This window comes from Seriola lalandi, unplaced genomic scaffold (assembly GCF_002814215.2).
Source record: "Seriola lalandi dorsalis isolate HSWRI2012SDOR001 ecotype SW California unplaced genomic scaffold, Sedor1 jcf7180002054735, whole genome shotgun sequence".
In the NCBI taxonomy this organism is placed as follows: Eukaryota; Metazoa; Chordata; class Actinopteri; order Carangiformes; family Carangidae; genus Seriola; species Seriola lalandi.
The window spans coordinates 71,079-88,901 of NW_019525288.1; the positions used below are offsets into that span (position 1 = coordinate 71,079).

The window sequence follows — 17,823 nt, forward strand, 5'->3', positions numbered from 1 at the left end:
GGGGGGGGGTCTGTTTTTTATTGGGTGTGTGTCATCAGAGAGGGGAAAAGACTCATAACTAACACAAAGAGGCAGATAAAAATACCCTAATGTTGAAAATGAATTTTTCAAGCTGTTGAAAACATCCAACAATCCGTGGGCATGAAAGAGAAGATTTTGAGGTGAGGATATTGTTGACTTTGTGGTGCTTGCACAAAGATGATTCAATGCAGTCTGGAAAGTCCATTTCTCTCATTTGGAAAACCTGCACAACCATTCACCATTCTTATCATCTGATTAATCTCTGGGGGATACATTTATAGAATTGCTTGGATTTGTGTTTTAAACAGGATGATTTGGTGGTCTACAAACCGTCTCCTAATTGACTCTTTTGAGCCCCATCTCTAATCACAAGTATCCCTGTGGACACTATGCCCAGTGCCTCCAAACTAAAAGCTATTGTATTTTTGTTCATCCTGTCTCTAAAAAGCAATTTGCCTCTCATGTCTTGTCTTATCTCGTCTGTGCTAAATGACCAACCCTGGTAATTGTACTACAGATTTCTTCTTGATGTAAGGTTGTTGATTTGTTTCGTTCCATGCTGTTGTTAGCCAATATTGAAAGCTTGAGGGATGGTGTTAATGAATTCATTTGATCATTTATATTTCAGCCTCCACGTGGCTGCCATTGTTGAGGATTTCATCATGATTCTGTGATTGGTTAGCTAGTTGTTAGTTGTCCTCATCTGTGTGGGGATCACTGGCTGTTGTTCACGATGATCTGTGGTTGAAAGCTCAGCTAAATGCAGTGTATTATGACAGAAGTGCAACCATGGACCTTTATTACTGAAATAACAATCAGAGATATTTTTGTGGTCTTGGTGGAGGCATAAAGAAGTGCTTCCTAGTATCAACCTGATACTCACCAGAAACAAACATTTGGACTGCTGCTTGGCAGGCAGAAAATCAATCAACAATGGTATGGCATACTTTTCTTGACATTTGGATTAAAATCATGCAAAAACTTTACGGTAAATCTGACAGATTTGCAACACCAGAATTATTTCAAATCCACCCACATGAAGTGATTCAGTGGCAGAGACACTGGTTCAACTACAGGCAGAGCCGCCTCCAGCTGAGTTGTGCATTCACACAAACACAACTCAAAGTGCTGGCTGGTGAGGTTATCACATGGTACTCGGGTTGCCTGCACAGAGGTCCACCCACAGAACTGACAAGCTTTACCTTATCACCTGACCACAGCTGTTTTTATGTGCTTTGTGTTTTTCCTCCACCAACTACCACCCAATCTTTAGGAAAATGGCACATTACTTATATCCAGAACTCACCTTGGACCACCAAACGTCCCTGAGCAGTCCTACGAACACGAGTCCCTGGTTTGTTGGCAGCACACACATAGACCCCTGAGTGCTGCACACCAACGTCTGAGATCATCAGATTCCCTGTGCCGAGCACCTGGATTCCCTCCACACCGATGGGACGGCCGTCTAGTCAGGGAAAGGAGAGAGAGCAGTTGAGAAGGATAAAGGGAAATAATTAATATAATAAAACAGCCAAAAAAAAAAAAAAAAAAAAAAAAAAAGGACAGGCTGTGCACATGTACAGCATGTGTTCATGTTAGACGGGGTGAACGGGGGTGTGTGCACTACTGTAAAGATCAAAGTGGGCTTAAATTGCCAGCAAGAAAGACTAATTAAATATATTGCACATTTACGGCCACAAGCTGACAGAGGCAGTGCTATTTCTGGCCGTCCCAGAGGTCAAGGATGCAGCCTTCACAGTGAAGTGTGTGAGAACTGTAATGTCTTGTGATGAAGCTGCCACAACAACAGACATAGAGGTAAGAAAGAGAGGAAGGTCACGGGGTTTGTGTTTGCTGTGTGAGCACCTTACGTGCTGTAATTAGTCATCTTTAATGGGAGCTTGTGATGGTTGGGACAGTATTGTATATTTAGAAAAATCAGGTTTTCCAATGTTTTACAATGAATGATTTTTTTTACTGTAAGTACAGCTGCTCTAATGGATGGTCTGTTAATTAAAGCTTTCACCTTCCACTATTTTTTAACCTTTTTCTTCGTGCCTTTGTCTGACAAAGCCCTGGAAAACGGTACACTCGCTTTTAAACGGTTACACAGGAGATGGTTGAGCTGGCGGACGAGCAACTATAACTGCAACTTCTAATCTCGTATCTACTTACACAATCCATAGCTGCCTCCTCTCTGCTCTAACTGTACTTACATGATAAGCTCACACTTTCCTGTGCTCCCTATCTAGAGCCTCAACCCCAACAATGACTTCAGTCTGTCTCTGATATTAGCTATGGGGCCAAGGGGGCATTTTAATCCCATCTATTACTTCCACCTGCAGCCTGCCAGCCTGCACGGTCCAGATTTGATGTGTTAAAAGGCGAGGCAGGGAGTCAGGGAGATGGGCACCATGCTGGACACATGCACAGGCAGGAGCTTCAGCCAGAAATACAAACCATATGGTCACTAGTCAGCAGGGTATTTTTAGATGTGCTTTCATATCTACTGAATGTGTCAAAATTATATAAAACACAGCAACGTAAAAAAAAAAAAATATATATATATATATAGAAATAAAGTGATTGACGATGAGACAGACAATAAAAACATTATCAGGCAATAAAATCATTGTAACGCTAATGAGTTTTAAGATGCCCTTTAATCACATATGTTCATATGAACACACACTCCCTTCGAGATTTTTCTAAATGGATGATTTTTTAAAGACCTTACGTCTCTCACAGCTTTCTGGGGGAAGTAAAAAAAGAAAAAGAAAATCACTAACCCGCCATTAGATCCATCACAATTAATCAGAGGAATCTCACAGTCAGTTAAAAACTTAACGGGAAGCCTGTGCACTGAAGCCAAACCGAAACCTTGCAGCTTCATTTAGACCAAATGTAATCTTGTGATGATGGAGAGGACAATGTTTGTAATTAATCATGACAAATTATTGAGATGAAATAAATCACTCCAAAATGCTTACCAAGTGGTTTTGGTCTGTGCTTGTCATTATGAAGTGTCTTATTGCCCTTTCTGCATTTTTCCATTATCACTAACAGACGCACTGGACTGAGAAGTAACAGTCCAGCGAGCTTTTGTCTCAACAAAAGCAGCCTTGTTCTTTTCGTGCCTTTTTCTACTATATCTCTTTCTCTCTCACTCTTGCCCCCTCCATCAGTTTCTCTCCGTCAGGCACTAATTAACTTAGTGTCAGAAAAGAAAGAGAACACACTTGCAAGCTGTGGAGCTGTGCAATGAATAGCAGCAAACAAACTCTAGCATTAAGGAGTGACTGATGTGAAACTATCAGATTCATTATGCAGCTTATCCCAGCCTCCCCTGCTGTAATCTAATACATACAAATCCCATCGTGTTAGCATTTCATTCTAGCGATATTGTGTAAGGCAATACCCTCAATCTGATTATGCCCAAACTGTTTGGGAAGGGGAGCAATTTACATTTGGAACAGCAAATCAGATTGGATAATAGGTAAAGAAAACAGATAGCAGATTGAAAAATTGGTCACGACAGACTTTGAGTGATAGTCAAGAATAAAGGCACAAGACGGGAGGGAGAAACTAATCGCATCTGTCTCAGCACCTCATAGCAATTACTCAGAGGCTCTCCAGTGCTTCGAAAGGAGGTTCAACTTCATGAGGACATGAAGCATGCATTTATCAACAGAGATTTGAACATAATGTTTAGCCCTAAGGCCTAATGTTGAATCCCATTGCCTCATGTATACACAATAGATGCTCTACTGTATCAAGTGTATTCTGTGCACACATGCATTACGCAATGCAGGCCAGATCAAAGATGTGATGCAAAGAACATAAAAACGTACGAGGACACAGATACGGCCCACAGGAAACACTTTCACACGTATGAATGCACACTGTGATTGTACCTGGTCTCTGTGACACACAATTCTTCACACATTCAGGAAATGAAAAAGAAAACAAACTACATATATGCACCTTCTCAGGCCTTGACTTTGACCTAATTAGGAAATTTTCTCACCTAGTCTGCTCCAAGACACGATGGGCCGAGGGTATCCGGTAGCAACACACTCCAAGATGGCAGTTTGGTGAACAGTGAGGGTGAGATTTTCTGGACCGACCAGGATCATAGGCTCTTTGTAAACAGATGACTGGGAGCCTGGAAGAAAAAGGGAGAGGGGAGCATAAGATGGGAATGAGCATGATGGATGGCATCCTTTAATTGGATTTCTCTAGAGTGCATTAGCTCAATATGCTGTATCTCTTAGATCAGACAGAGGAACAATAGGTTTGGAAATATGCTGGGCAGATAAACAGAGGAGAATGCAGTGGTTCTATTCAAGCACTGATGGAGGGAACAAAAGATCAGCACACAACACGGACTCAAAAGTTAATCTACAATGAAGGTGTGCATGCTTGCTTCCATGTGACAAAAAACAAAGTCTGCACATGGTATGTAGATGTGAAATTCATTAAGTGTAACAACCTGAAACGGTGAGGAGTGCTTCAGTGCTGTGTTTCACTCCTGCACTGTTATGGGCCACACAGCAGAACTTTCCGCTGTCCTCGTCACGCACTCCAGTAATCTGCAGAACACCTGTAGGCAGCAGAGTGTACCTACGAGACAGAAAACGAGACATCAGACCGAAGGAGACAAACGCGATGAGACCTGGTAAATGACCTATAAAGTGCTGCCATTTCTAATAAGTGTCAGCTCGTGCTGTGGTTTGGTCCTACCTCTCGTCCTTGGTGTCCACCGGACGGCTGTCTTTTTCCCAGCTGATGACAGGCTCTGGCAGGCCATGGATCTGGCACTGGAATCTAGCCACACCAGACTCCTCGGCATGCACCGACTCTGGTTGGACATGGAAGTCTGCCATGGCTGTAGAGGGAGGGAGAGGGGGGACATTAGGCCATGACATCACAACACAGCTACAGAGCAACGAGCCTGCTTGCTTACATCAAAGAACTATTTCTGTATGGTTTCTATACAATTCTCCTGACAAGTTCACGTTATCTGGTAACATCTAGGCATTATGTCAGCAGGGAAAATAGCCTCACAGCAACACTGTGTGACGTGCCAGTGTCACGTGAATTTATTCATTAACACATATTATGGAGAAAACTCATGACAAGGGATGATGATTCACAGGGTGTGAATACAGACTTGAGAAAAAAAAAAAAAGACTAAGCGCACGCAATGTAGAATTGTTGAATTTATGGACACAAGCAGGGTTTTATAACAGTGCTCAACATAAAGTGAACACTGCTATCTTTACTCGCCACATCACTGTGTTTATGAGTAATGAAAATGAGTGGGAATAATACTAATACCAATCAAATGATGACCACCAAAGTAAAGCCTTCAAAAACCTGCACACAACCTGTACAAGGCGATTTCTGATTAGTGGCCATCACAGTGTAGGGATGGTATTAACTGTTGTGTTACTGCTGTGATTTTCCTCAAAATAAATTGCTGTGAAAATTACAGAGATGCCAGTGATGTTCTCTTTCACTACATTTAATAGAGAACACAAGTGCAGTAATCTACTCTGGACACCACTGACAGTGGGGCTGAACCACCAGGGATATGAAGGTCATAGCATTTTAAGACTTTGGTTACTTGGTCACAGAAGACAACTGGGAGATTTAGAGTATATTTCTGACAAAGAAAACCACTGTATACGTGTATATGTACTATATACAGTGGGGTTCAAAAGTCTGATCCACTGTAGCCTTTCTTTCCATAGGAATATCTGATTAATGCAGTGTTGTTTTCAAACCCACATTTATTTTGAAAGTCTTACTTAGTTCCTCAAATAACATCCCACGGAACATATCTGCTATTTCTGTTGTGCCACACAAACAGTTCAAAGGGTGCGTTCTGTTCAAGAGAGGACACAGCAGATGTACAGTAGTTGTACATGAGCCACAGTCATCAGTTGCTGAAGGTGATCTCGTCATACATATGTAAAGTACAGGGCCCGCATATGGATTTCCTGCCATATGTTAACATTTAGCATGTAGGTCAGGCACATTTTTAAAAATTCATGTCAACAACGACAAGGACAACACATACACACACAAACACATCACCATATAGCTAAACCAGTATCAATATATCCCTACAGAGAGCCTCATTCAGCTGCACCTCACATGTCTACTCCCCACAGAACAAAGGCGGTATCGAAGGTGGAGCCAGCGACAAACTCAATTAGTGAGAGGCCCTCTGCTTCCACAGTTCTCCCACCTTCTTCAACACAAGTATACTCATTTAAATGTCAACCATAATTAACTTGGACGAAGGGGACTTATCTGAACACAGTTAGCATAACAAGAGGGACGGACTCTTTATTATTTCATACCCTCCTGCTCTTCCCAACCTGTAGCCTGCATTAATTCATTACTTACAGGATGAGTAAGTAGTTAGCAGCGCTACTCAGGAGGCTTATTTATGCCTAGAACACATCTGGTTATTGTTCATTTGTTCTTCCATTCATGTCTTTTGCTTCCTCTGCTTCTTATGTTCAGTGTGTTTGTGTGTATCATTGGTCCCAAGAAACACACGATTGTCTTTATCTTGCACAGTGGATAGTATTTATCTATTTTATTATATTTTTTTTTATTTGTTTACCGACTTATCTGCGATTCCTGCTTTGAATCATTTATACTGACATGTCATTCATGTTTATTTTACACTGTTGAGACGGTGCAGTGTTACAAATATCTGCATTGAAATAAAAACCTAAACTACAAACATTCTTTTTTTTAATGGACAAGAGATTGAGAGCGAGACACAGAGAGTGAGAGTGAGCATGAGGGTGAGAGAGATACTTGATATAGAGTGGGGTACTTTAGACCACTGTGGCTGCATCAGTGGTCTAACGCTGTGATTATTCCATTTCAGAGCTTAATGAGAAATCTGTCATTCTCCGACACGGCTTGACCTTAGATCTCTGAATGAATGTATGGAGCTCTGATGAAAATTTAAACATGCTAATTTAGTATTCTTCCAGTAGTGACTTCACTCTCCATAAGCTATGAGTTCTCTGTGACAAGAGATTGCACGTTCACCATTTCCATTGTTTCGTCAAGATAAAAAAATAAAAAAAAACAGTGTAGAAAATCTGACTGTTACTCAGCCTGACAGATTTCTCAGGCTCATGTGTATTTATTTTTTTCATTTTGCCTCTCTACTACAAGCCCACACTTAAACAGCTGTGCATGTTACTGAGGTAATTCAGCTTAAGTGCCTATGTCAAGGGCCCAACTGCATTTTTTCCACCTGGGACTCACAACCTTCTAGCCATAAAATGTTTGAGGCCAACTTCACTGTGAAGCATAGATTGCTCAAACGTCACAGAGAACATCAGTAATATTTTATCACTGAACCACTATAATGGTAGATATACAGCTTTTTACATGTTCTTAAGATAATATGCGTTTCCTTTTACTACAGTGAACTGCAAGCCCCTAAAACATTCTTCTCTTTCATTTAAATTTATTAAAGCTGTAAAACACCAAAAGTCATTGCAAACTTGTAGTAGAAGTATCAAATTATTGTATATATCCTATGACAGAATATTGGCTCGTAAGAACACTTTTTATGGGTTCTCACTTCTTTCCAAGACAGAGTGTTGACAAAAGCAATCGGCAACACTTTCTGCTTTGGCCTGCTGTAATATAGAGCTCGGGGCAGAGACTGGCAGAGTGCAGCATTGAATTAATGTCCTGAAGGCCCTGCCACTGCTGATACAGAAAGGTTAGGTGTAGTGAAACAGCAAGAAATCCTTCAGAACACAATAGAGCTCAGAGTGACTAATGTGACCAAAGAAGCTCACTGCCTTGGAATACAGCCTCAAATTAAGACACACACACACACACACACACACAGACACACACACACACACACAAGAGGGCCAGTGCCTATAGGAGCTTTCTTGTGCATCTTTGCCAAGTAGTCATGGTGTCCACTGATCTGGCTGTTGTGTGTGTCCGCCGACACCGCCCCTCTAACGGGCCCCACCCTTGGCCCTCATGCATAAAACATGGTTTCTCTAAGAGGCCCACACCCCACACTATCGACAAACTCGCTCAATCAGACACAACTAGATAAAAAAAAATAAAGAAAGAAATCACACCAGGGTTACATACATATAAACATATACATAAATATACATATAAACACATACAGAACATACACAACAAACATGTTAACTGTTTGTGCGGGATGTAAAGAAAAACAGCCATTCGCAATCTTCACTGTGCATGTGCCTGATGTTGTTGGAGAGGTGGCAGAGTCAATCTAAAGTGATAGAGTTCAGCTGCAGCATATACATATAAACAAACTCGAAGAGCTGCTTCAACAGAAACACACCACTGTATCGATCGGCCTTACCACTGTAGGAAAACAGAGACACACACACACACGAGGCACTGAGACGCTCTCGCTCATCCCAACACCCAGCAGCAACAGACCTGTAACGCCATTGTTTTTCACTCTTGCTTTGCTAGGTGTTGACAGACACTCGCACATGATTAAGGACTGTCCACTGCCAGCATGATGCTGCTGGCTTAAATGGAGCAGGTCTAATTACTGCAATAAGGCAGAGAATGGTTGGGGTGCATACTAAAAAGAAATCCATACACAAGTGCACAGGGAGGAGATTGTTCCTTGAACATATGTTTGACGGTTCCTCTGTGACAACCACAAAAGAAGAATGAGTGAGGGTGTAATATGAATGAAGGTCATAGACAGGAAATGTGAAGCGTGGTGATTTAGACGGGTTGCTAAGCTGTAAATCAGGTGTTGTCAAAACTCTGGTCGTCTAATAATAGCCAACAAGTGAGTGGCACTGTCCTGCTGTGTGCTTCACAATTTGCAACTAAACAGTTCCATAAGGAGTCAGAACCAGGAAGAAATTAAATTATTATATGTAAAAGGTCATTTTAAAGGTTGAAATTTTATATCCTTATCCTTCCTGGAATCTCACAAAGACACACAAAGGATGAAATATGAATGCAAGTGCAGATGTACTAATACTGATTATTGGATTTGAGGGCCCGTGACAAGCTCAAAGGGCAGTCAATATTGATGAATTTCCCCATCCTTCAATTCAACACTGCTGGTCAACAGGAATTTAAACATGTCGATTTTTTCTCTCCTTTTTCATGTGGGAAACTGTATCTAATGAAGAAATGTAGATTAAATGGTGATTTTATCTGAATGACCCCTCACTGAATTATTTTTTTGCCTAATGGCTCCAGAGTAATGATCCAATTCTTTACTGCTCAGTTAAACACAGACACACACAAACCCAACAGAGAGTAATTAACAAGGTGATTAAAGTCCCAAACTGTGCTGTTTTATGTGACAGCTCCTACTGCAGTGACCAAATCAGTCAATCTGTTGAGACACTTCCATGTTTTTTTTTTACAGTCCTGTGGTCATGTGAATGTTTTTCTTCCTGTGCTCGGGATGATTCATTGATATGACAGAGGTAATGATGCCAGCAGAGGGACAGAGATCCTACAGCAGCATTCAAACCTGCAGCTATGGAGTAAAGCTTCAGTGAACCCCCATGTTATAATGTCATCACCCTCCCTCTCGCACATTCACCCTTGCCTCCAGGCTCTCCTCCCAACTGTCCACTATACACTTCAACCGTTTGCTTGGCTCTTCATTGCTGCACCCCCCCCCCTTGAGTCCTCTCAAGCCAGTGGCATCATTAAGCACATGTTGCTCGAGCAAGGGTGATGACGGCTGTACCCACCCAACCCCCACCGTGGTAAACCAGTAAAATAGAGATGAGGCACATAAATAATGGAGATGGTGTACAGTGCTATTCCAGCATGGAGAGCCCACACTTCAACAGCCTTTAAATAGGCATCCCTGAAATAGCAGGCACTGTGCTGGGACCCTAGAGATGGCATTCTAATGCAGATGTGATATTTTATTGGCTGCCTGCCGCACTACCCCCCCCCCCCCCCCCCCCCCCCCTTCAGCACCCTGTGCCCAAGCCTTGGCACTCCTGTGATCAATCTGCAGGTCCGTGGTGCGTGATGCTTATCACCTACGAAATGAAGGGCTGCACGTGCTAACCTCTGTCTTCTTCTGACACACTCGTTCTCCTGTAATGCTTTGGAAAATCAACACCTTTCTGTGTCGGTACCTGCATGAGCAAAAGCATCAGTTGAGCTGCACATCTGCCGCTCGGGCCCGGTTTAAATTAAAAGCTCTCCAACCTGCAATATGATTTATACAGTAGGACCTCAGACTCATGTTTTCTTGTTAGTTGTCTAGCAGTTAAGCTTCAGTGAGAAATACATATCCTGTGATATCTTGCACTTTTCTGTTGTATCTGGCATATGATCTGTATTGCTTCTTTACCAACAGGCACATGTGGTGGTCCAGTGTAAACTTTGCCTTTACATATTGTGGGCATGGATTGTCTATTTCAGTGCAACTAAGAAAGGAATTCTTTGCCTTTGGTTTTTGCAAGCTTCAATAAAACTGATCAATAAGTGTGTGATACAGCAGCAAAGATTCTATAGCGGTTCCACTGGCTCTGTGAAACATAAACTCCAGCCTAGGCTCATGGGAATGTCATTAGCCAACCAACCCACCAACCTCCACTGCCACCTCCACGGCCATGCCGCTAGCACAGCTAAATGATCACCTCTGCTGTATTGTTTTTAAAACATCAATAAAAGTTAGTGCTCCAAATGCAGAGAGAGGATGTCGAGAAGGGACTGACTGCATAGCGTGAGTCAAAGTCAAATGTTAGGATAAGAAAAAATACATTCTGTCCACTTTATTTACTGACCTATTATGTTCATGATTTTATGGCCTTTCCTTTACCTGCCTCTGGTGATTTGACCTCTTATATTCACAGCTGAATATGACAGATTTTCTTACTTCAGTGAATTTCCCCTCTCACATTACAAAACCATTTTGACTAGAATTTAATTACCTCTTTTGCTGATGCTCCAAGCTTTTTTGCATTGGACTTTCCAGTGGTGTGATTGTCCTTAAGTCTGTTGGGGTTGATCAATACTCTGGAGTGTGTGTGCACTAAGTTGAATATAGTGAGATTGATGGCTGCTATTAAGGCTCCCAGTAGGAGGTGGAAGGAGCAGCAATGCTACAATAGTTATCAGTGACAAAAATGCTTAACTTTTCTTCTTCGATTAACCAAGGAAATTAACAGAAGACACGCTGAGTGACCACAAACACAGAGACCCATGTACATTTTAATGCAATCCGACATAACAGTTCTATAATTAGCACTACTGTTGTAGAGATGAGAGGTCAAGTGAGCAAACTCAATCTGCTGATGATGACAATGCAGTGCAGTTTGTAAAATTTAGACCTTGTTCTAATTTTTGGGGCTGCATTACCATTAAGTTGTCAGGATCAGACCTGAAAGCATTACTCAATGAATTGACTATTGAATGTCGACCGATGTAAAATTAATCATCAAGCGACTTATCATTTAAGTCACAGCAAAAACGACTAAAATTCACTGCTGGTTTTCTTCTTGTCTTGTATGATATGAAAATAAATCTCTTCAGGTTTTGAACATTTGTTTGGACAAAAGAACCATTTGATTATTTCAGCTTGGTCTTTGGGGAATTCTTTTTCTAATTTTTTAATTTATGTTTTCTGGCACTTAAATGAGAGAAAATAACATAAAGATTAAATGATTATGAAAACAATCATTAGTTCCAGCCCTATTCTGGATTGTGCAATATCATGAGGGTCTTTGAATATTTTTTACAAACGGTAAATGTGGCAAAGCAATTTTTTTTATTTCTTATTTCATCTCATTACATAAGAAAAAAATCTTATCTTATTCTTATTTTTTATACTGTTACTGTTAACCCTTTGGTGGCAAACACTATTACATTGCCAGTCAAGGTAGCCAGTGCTGAATACTAAAACAGCATTATCAGGCAGTGTAAATTATATCAGTGTAAATATTAATGTATGAGCTATTAGCAGCAAAGTAATATAAGTAAGAAAATAAAAGCTTTTTGTTGCACAAACACAGCATGATGGGAAAGGCACATTGCTTACTGTCTAGTTATTTTTTTTTCCCCACCCCTTCTAACCTCTCCACCCCAGGGACAAAGCCTGGGCCTCCCTTGGTGCCCTGCTCTGTGCCTGTGCCTCTGTCACACCACTAGCTACTGCGCCACCTCTAGCTCCCCCCTCCACCACCACACCCCATCGTCCGGCCTCTGCTCCTCCCACTCCAGCACCCCCCAGCCCCTTCTCCCTTGGACCGCCCCAAATCTCCACACTAAGCCTCCTACACTCACTTCAACACGCAGACCCTAATTAAAGAGAGACCCATTAAAGGACAACAGATGCTGAAAATTAAAGGATTATTTAAATGATTCCCAGTCATGGCTGGGGTAAGATTAGACACAAGCTCGAGAGAGAAAAGAGAGAGTGAGCGAGCTTGGGGAGGACAAAAGAGAAAGGAGGGTTAAGATAACCAACCAGTGCCATGAAAAGTAGCATCTGATTTTGAAATTAACTGCTAGTGTGGCAAACTTGTTGATACTGTTTCCGTTTTTTAATTAAAAAAATTAATAAGTGTTTAAAAGATTTGTTTGTGCATGCAAAGTCTCACAAGCAACAAAGAAGGGATTTGATGTGCGGGAACAAAAAGAGCGGGTCTTTTGTATCATTTAAGGACTAACTGGGCGTAAAACTGCATACTCATTAAACAACTTCAAACAATCTCTCATGATAATCAGAGAGACGGCTCCAACGGGCTCAAAGACTTCACCGAGACTTACTCTGATGTGTGTGTGTTTTCCACGCTGCCCATCACACAATCTAGTTTACTCTACAACACGGATGTCTTTCTCTTCAACATGCAGGTGGGCCCACGCTTCTTTTTTGTTATGCACACTCATCCCACCACAGCACCATCCGGCATCTCATGGGGCTTTATCTTGTGCATCGTCTCAGACACACCCACAGGCACCTCTACACTGACAAACACACAGAGCCCCGGTCGCAATGATGTTTTCCATCCTGATCATCTAAAAGTTTGATGCAGGAGAGAGACCTGCCTGGCTGGTGGAAGAAGAGGGCAAAGGACAGGTGTGAGTTTGTTTGTTCTTATCATCTTGATATTCTGTACAGCTACTGCCTGAAAGTTATTAGGTTTAAGAAAACAATACCTCTCTTAAATCAATATGCAGCCTACAGTTTTCTATTTCTGTTTCCTGGTTGGACACTGGGGATGAAATTCTGCTTCTGCTCTGGTTGAAAAAAGAAAGACAGACATGAAAAACAGAGAGACAAAGTGGTACTCTCCTATAACTGGAACCTGGAATCCTCTACTCAAAAGAATTCAATCTCCTCTTAACTTGCCCCCCTCCTTTGTTTGTCCCTCTGCTAAATTACCACCTTATTAAGAGCATTGCATGTGCGGTGTCCCCAGACAGATCCCCTTGTCATGGCTGAAATAGAGGGTTTCTTTATATAAAGCTGAATAATGATACTAACTTAATTTCTTCATTGGAGAGAATTTGAGAATCTTGTCCTCGTCTATGGCTCATCGGAGCTGTAGTTGTTGCTGTTGTTGAAAACGTACACAATTACCGTCTCGGCTCAAGTTTTTCTGTTCAATTCTGTATCAGAAATCATTTAGCTGAGAATTCAGACAGAAAACATATTCCGCTTTTCACAAAAACTGATGAAAGAAACCTCTCATGGCAAAACACATAAAGAACTGAAAGCCCCTAGAACAGAAGCTGAGATTAAGTGGGTCGGGATGCAGCCTCTCTGAAGGCTGCTGATTTCCCACCTTTTCTCCTCTTTTTAACTTGCTAGGTAGCTGATAGTAATGAATTTTTTTTCTCTTGAGCATTTCGGGGAGCTATAAGCTTTCCTTAAGGCTCTGTGCTCAAAATTATTTAGCTGAAGAGGAAGAAATTCACCTAATTTACTCGCACGTGCACTCTTCACACATTCACAGTGTCACCAAGACAAGACGGAACAAGAGGGGTAATTTACATCTCCTCTTTATATTTGCTTGGTATTTTCAGTCAATTCCAAGATCATGTTTCTTTTTTTCCCCCCAAAACATCAGTCTCCAAGCATTTATTGTCAAGAGTAATGAACCTTAAGAAAAGATGTTGACACTCTCCTTTTTCACACCTTATTGCTGCTGGGAAGAGGCTGTGTCTTCACAATGCCATTCTCCACTTGCCCAGAGGCCACATATCTAATTAATATCACCAATACCTCAGCATGCAACTGCCTACTTGAGAATTAAAATGAGATGCCTCTCCCACCATCCTACAAGAATATACAAGCTCATATCCACACGAATTATGTGCAGCCTCTCATTCAGCTCATTCACTGTACACTGCACAAAAAGCAAAAACCTACACCGGCTTTGTCCCTGTCTTGTTTCTTGGTGTTGGAGAGAGTGAAATATTTTAAAACGTTCAGAGACATCTGGGGTAAAATAACATTTATATTCAAATGGAAATGCCATTAAATTCTTCTTTGGCTTGTCCCCGCCTCCTGTTTTGTGAAGTCAGAAATAAGTGAGGCCCGCAGACAGCAGTGGTTCTGAATAACAACCTGGACGGACATTTGGCATCACAATTCTCCTCAGTCTAACGCTCATTACTTCCCCCTCATTAGAGGACAACTGTTGGGTTGGGAGGCCACTTTGAGGAGGCAAGGATGAATCTCTCCAGAAAAGTCTTTCCTTTGTGCTGCTGTTTCTTGATCATACATCGCTGCTGTAAATGTCTACAGAAATTTCAGAGATTAATATACCTTTGTGTGTGTGTGTGTGTGTGTGTGTGTATGTGTGTGTGTGTGTGTGTGTGTCTCCCTCTGTGTGTATGTCCCCTTTCTGAGAGGGTGCATCTGACAGTGACTTTGAGGGGGGCTGGTCTGAACCAGGGGTAGATGGATGACCCCACATCTGGCACTCCCACGGGACATCTGAAAGACGCAGGGCGGGACCGGCCCATGCGCTCCACTGCATCTCATAGCACCCTGAAAACTGTGCTCCCCAAATGGCTGAAATGGCTGTGTAAATCTCACCCGTTCGTTACTCCATCACACACACACACACATACACACAGAAGCCCCTGGTAGTTGTAAGTGGGAGGTCCACTGTGCCTCAGCTGCGTGGTTCCCACTGGGCATTCATCTGTGTCTTAGTGTCCCTAGTGATTTCCAAATCCTCACATCACAGCCTCCAAAAATGCAATCCTGTCAAAAATTCACATAAACAAATCCATCAACAGAGCAGAGTGACAACTGCACATATGAAATCTCAAACTGTCCATTTAATGCAAATCCCAAGACTAGGGCTTCGGCTCATTTTACTGTTCAAAATGATTGAAGGAATTCAACATTAACTGATTTCCTTTAACTTTTTAATAAAATATGGGCTTTTAGTAAGATTTGTAGCAGCTGTATGTATGTATATATATATATATATATATATTGCTCTTTGTCTATGTGTATACACATACACACATATATTTATATTCATCTTTTTTGAATTCCTGTATAAACTGACAAACAAGCTAGCTAGCTGTGTTGTATCAACAACAACAACAACAACAACCATTAGCTAGCTAACTAATATGGCTAAGTTTATCTATAAACTGACTACTGGTTGCTTACTTTTCCAAGAAGTAACAATAATGCAATGCAATAACAACTCTGCATCAAGTCATTCAAAGTCTGAAGGTCCCTCCACCTCTCGAATGTTAAACATACTGTATGTGCAACAGTTTTACAAGAACAACAATATAACAGCACAGCTATCATTATTATTTGCAAAACGTTCATCTGTGTGGTTTTAGCTAGGCTGCCCAATTCCTGCATTTACCCCACAATGGTGTAAAATAGCTGGACATAATGTTTGCATGACAAAGAGTAAGAAAATACATTTGCTAATATTGTTGTAATATGTTGTAATATAAAGCATACATTCACAATTCATATATTATATGCATTTTACAAAAAAACATGGATTAACGAAAATAACTTCTCTGGTAGCTCTGGTCCAGTCTCTTCGAACTACACGCAGCAAAGCAGAAGCCTGAGTCACATATGGAGCTGATTCCCAAATGTATATATGAATGTTCCTAAATCTTCATCTTGGCAGCATTTGTAGTGTCAGTGAATGTAGATAGCAATCTCTCAGTGAATGGCACACATCTATGCTTATCCATATTATGCAGGCCTAACCTCATTTTAGACTGCTTTCTCCTCTGCCTTTCCTCTTTCCTGATTTTCATCCTCCTTCTAGCTTCACGTTCTCACTGCCACATAATCTTTAATAGGAATAGACAGGCAATTATGGTGTTTAAAATGAAAACCTTTCCGTTAATTTAAAAAGAATTGGCTGTAACATAGGACTAATAAGTAAGAGTAATATTCTCGCTACCTGCCATATTTACCTCGCCTGAGATAAGAGTTTATCTGTGAATGGAGGATGGGAATGTGCAGTAATAGACAAACAAGAATCCATATGTTCCAAACATACAGTATGTGACACACAGCGAGGGAGAATGACTGTGGTCATAAAGCAGCATGGGGGGGCACAGGTTATTCATTAAAAAGCTTAAGTTGGATTGTCTGTGTGTGCAGGGTGCTGAAGGAATCAGGCTCATTCATTTCTGAGAAATTATCCATGTTACTTGGATACGAGCCCTGGGACACACTGTCACTTTTACTCTCCGCTTAAAACACGTGGGCACACTTATTCACGCGTGATGGCTTATATACGGCAAAGGTGGACAGACATGCATGCACATACTGACATGCACAAGAATGAGTTTCTCTCTCTCCCTCACATGCACGCACACACACACAGACACCCGGCACAGCCTCTCACAGTCCTCCCCTGCTCCATCAGCTCAACTGACAGCAGTAATGAGTTTCTTCTCTGCGTAAGCCAACTGGCACCCACTCAAGGGAATTTTTCAGGCTGAATTGTGGCCATTAATCACAATCCCGGGCAACACAGTGCCATCACGTGTGTGGCAAACAGAGATGCGTTCGTGGGGGGCAATGGGTCTACAACACAGCAAAGGAGGAGCTAGCAATTATGTCAAAGACACAGGGAATGGCTGACGAGGAAGGAAAGACCATAAAAATCTAACAGTGCGTCTTTCGGTAAATCATCTTCTTACTGAGGACAAGTCTGGGCCTTGGCCCATACTGGACGAAACACAGGATGAAGAAAGGAAGTAGCAAAAGTCCAGATGCTCTGCTCTGTAAACATGAGCTGAATTACTGGGGGGATGCTGTTACATCAATCATTACCAACAAGATAGGTGGGGAGATACTTCACTCAACAACTGCACGCCTTTAGGTACTTGTGGCTGCAACACAGACATACGTTCATGGACATGTAAACAGACATGCTGAAAACTTGCTGGAAAAAAAAAAAAAAAAGAAGCAATAAATACAGAATAATTCCTGGGCAGCCATAGTGACAACCGCCCTCTGAGAGCATTGAGCATTTAATATAATCACAAAGAGAGCAGCAGTTGTTAATGTATGGAAAATTGCCATCGCCTCGTCGAGACATTGTCACCAGCGCATGCTCTTGTTGAGACAGCAGGGAAACTCAAAAGTCTGCCTCCTATTCTTTTCTTTTCACTGTCTTGTTTTCCTCCCTCCTTTCAGGCTGCCAGCTGACTGCAGTCACCCCCCCCCCCCCCCCCCCCCCCTTCACCCCGTGCCTCCAAACTGGCTAATCCTGATGAATTCATGCTAATATGGAGTCA

The 17,823-nt window shown here is 41.7% G+C and overlaps 1 protein-coding gene across 1 annotated transcript in view; it reads right to left on the bottom strand.

The window, feature by feature from the left end:
• Window positions 1-17,823, bottom strand: part of igdcc3 (immunoglobulin superfamily, DCC subclass, member 3) — a 64,804-nt gene that overhangs the window by 27,995 nt on the left and 18,986 nt on the right. Inside the window, exons 3-6 of the mRNA XM_023424304.2 lie at window positions 4,765-4,909; window positions 4,514-4,644; window positions 4,049-4,186; window positions 1,328-1,486 (exon numbers count right to left, since the gene is read on the bottom strand). Of these exons, the coding sequence (XP_023280072.1) occupies window positions 1,328-1,486; window positions 4,049-4,186; window positions 4,514-4,644; window positions 4,765-4,909 (573 nt within the window). The remainder of the gene's footprint in view (window positions 1-1,327; window positions 1,487-4,048; window positions 4,187-4,513; window positions 4,645-4,764; window positions 4,910-17,823) is intronic.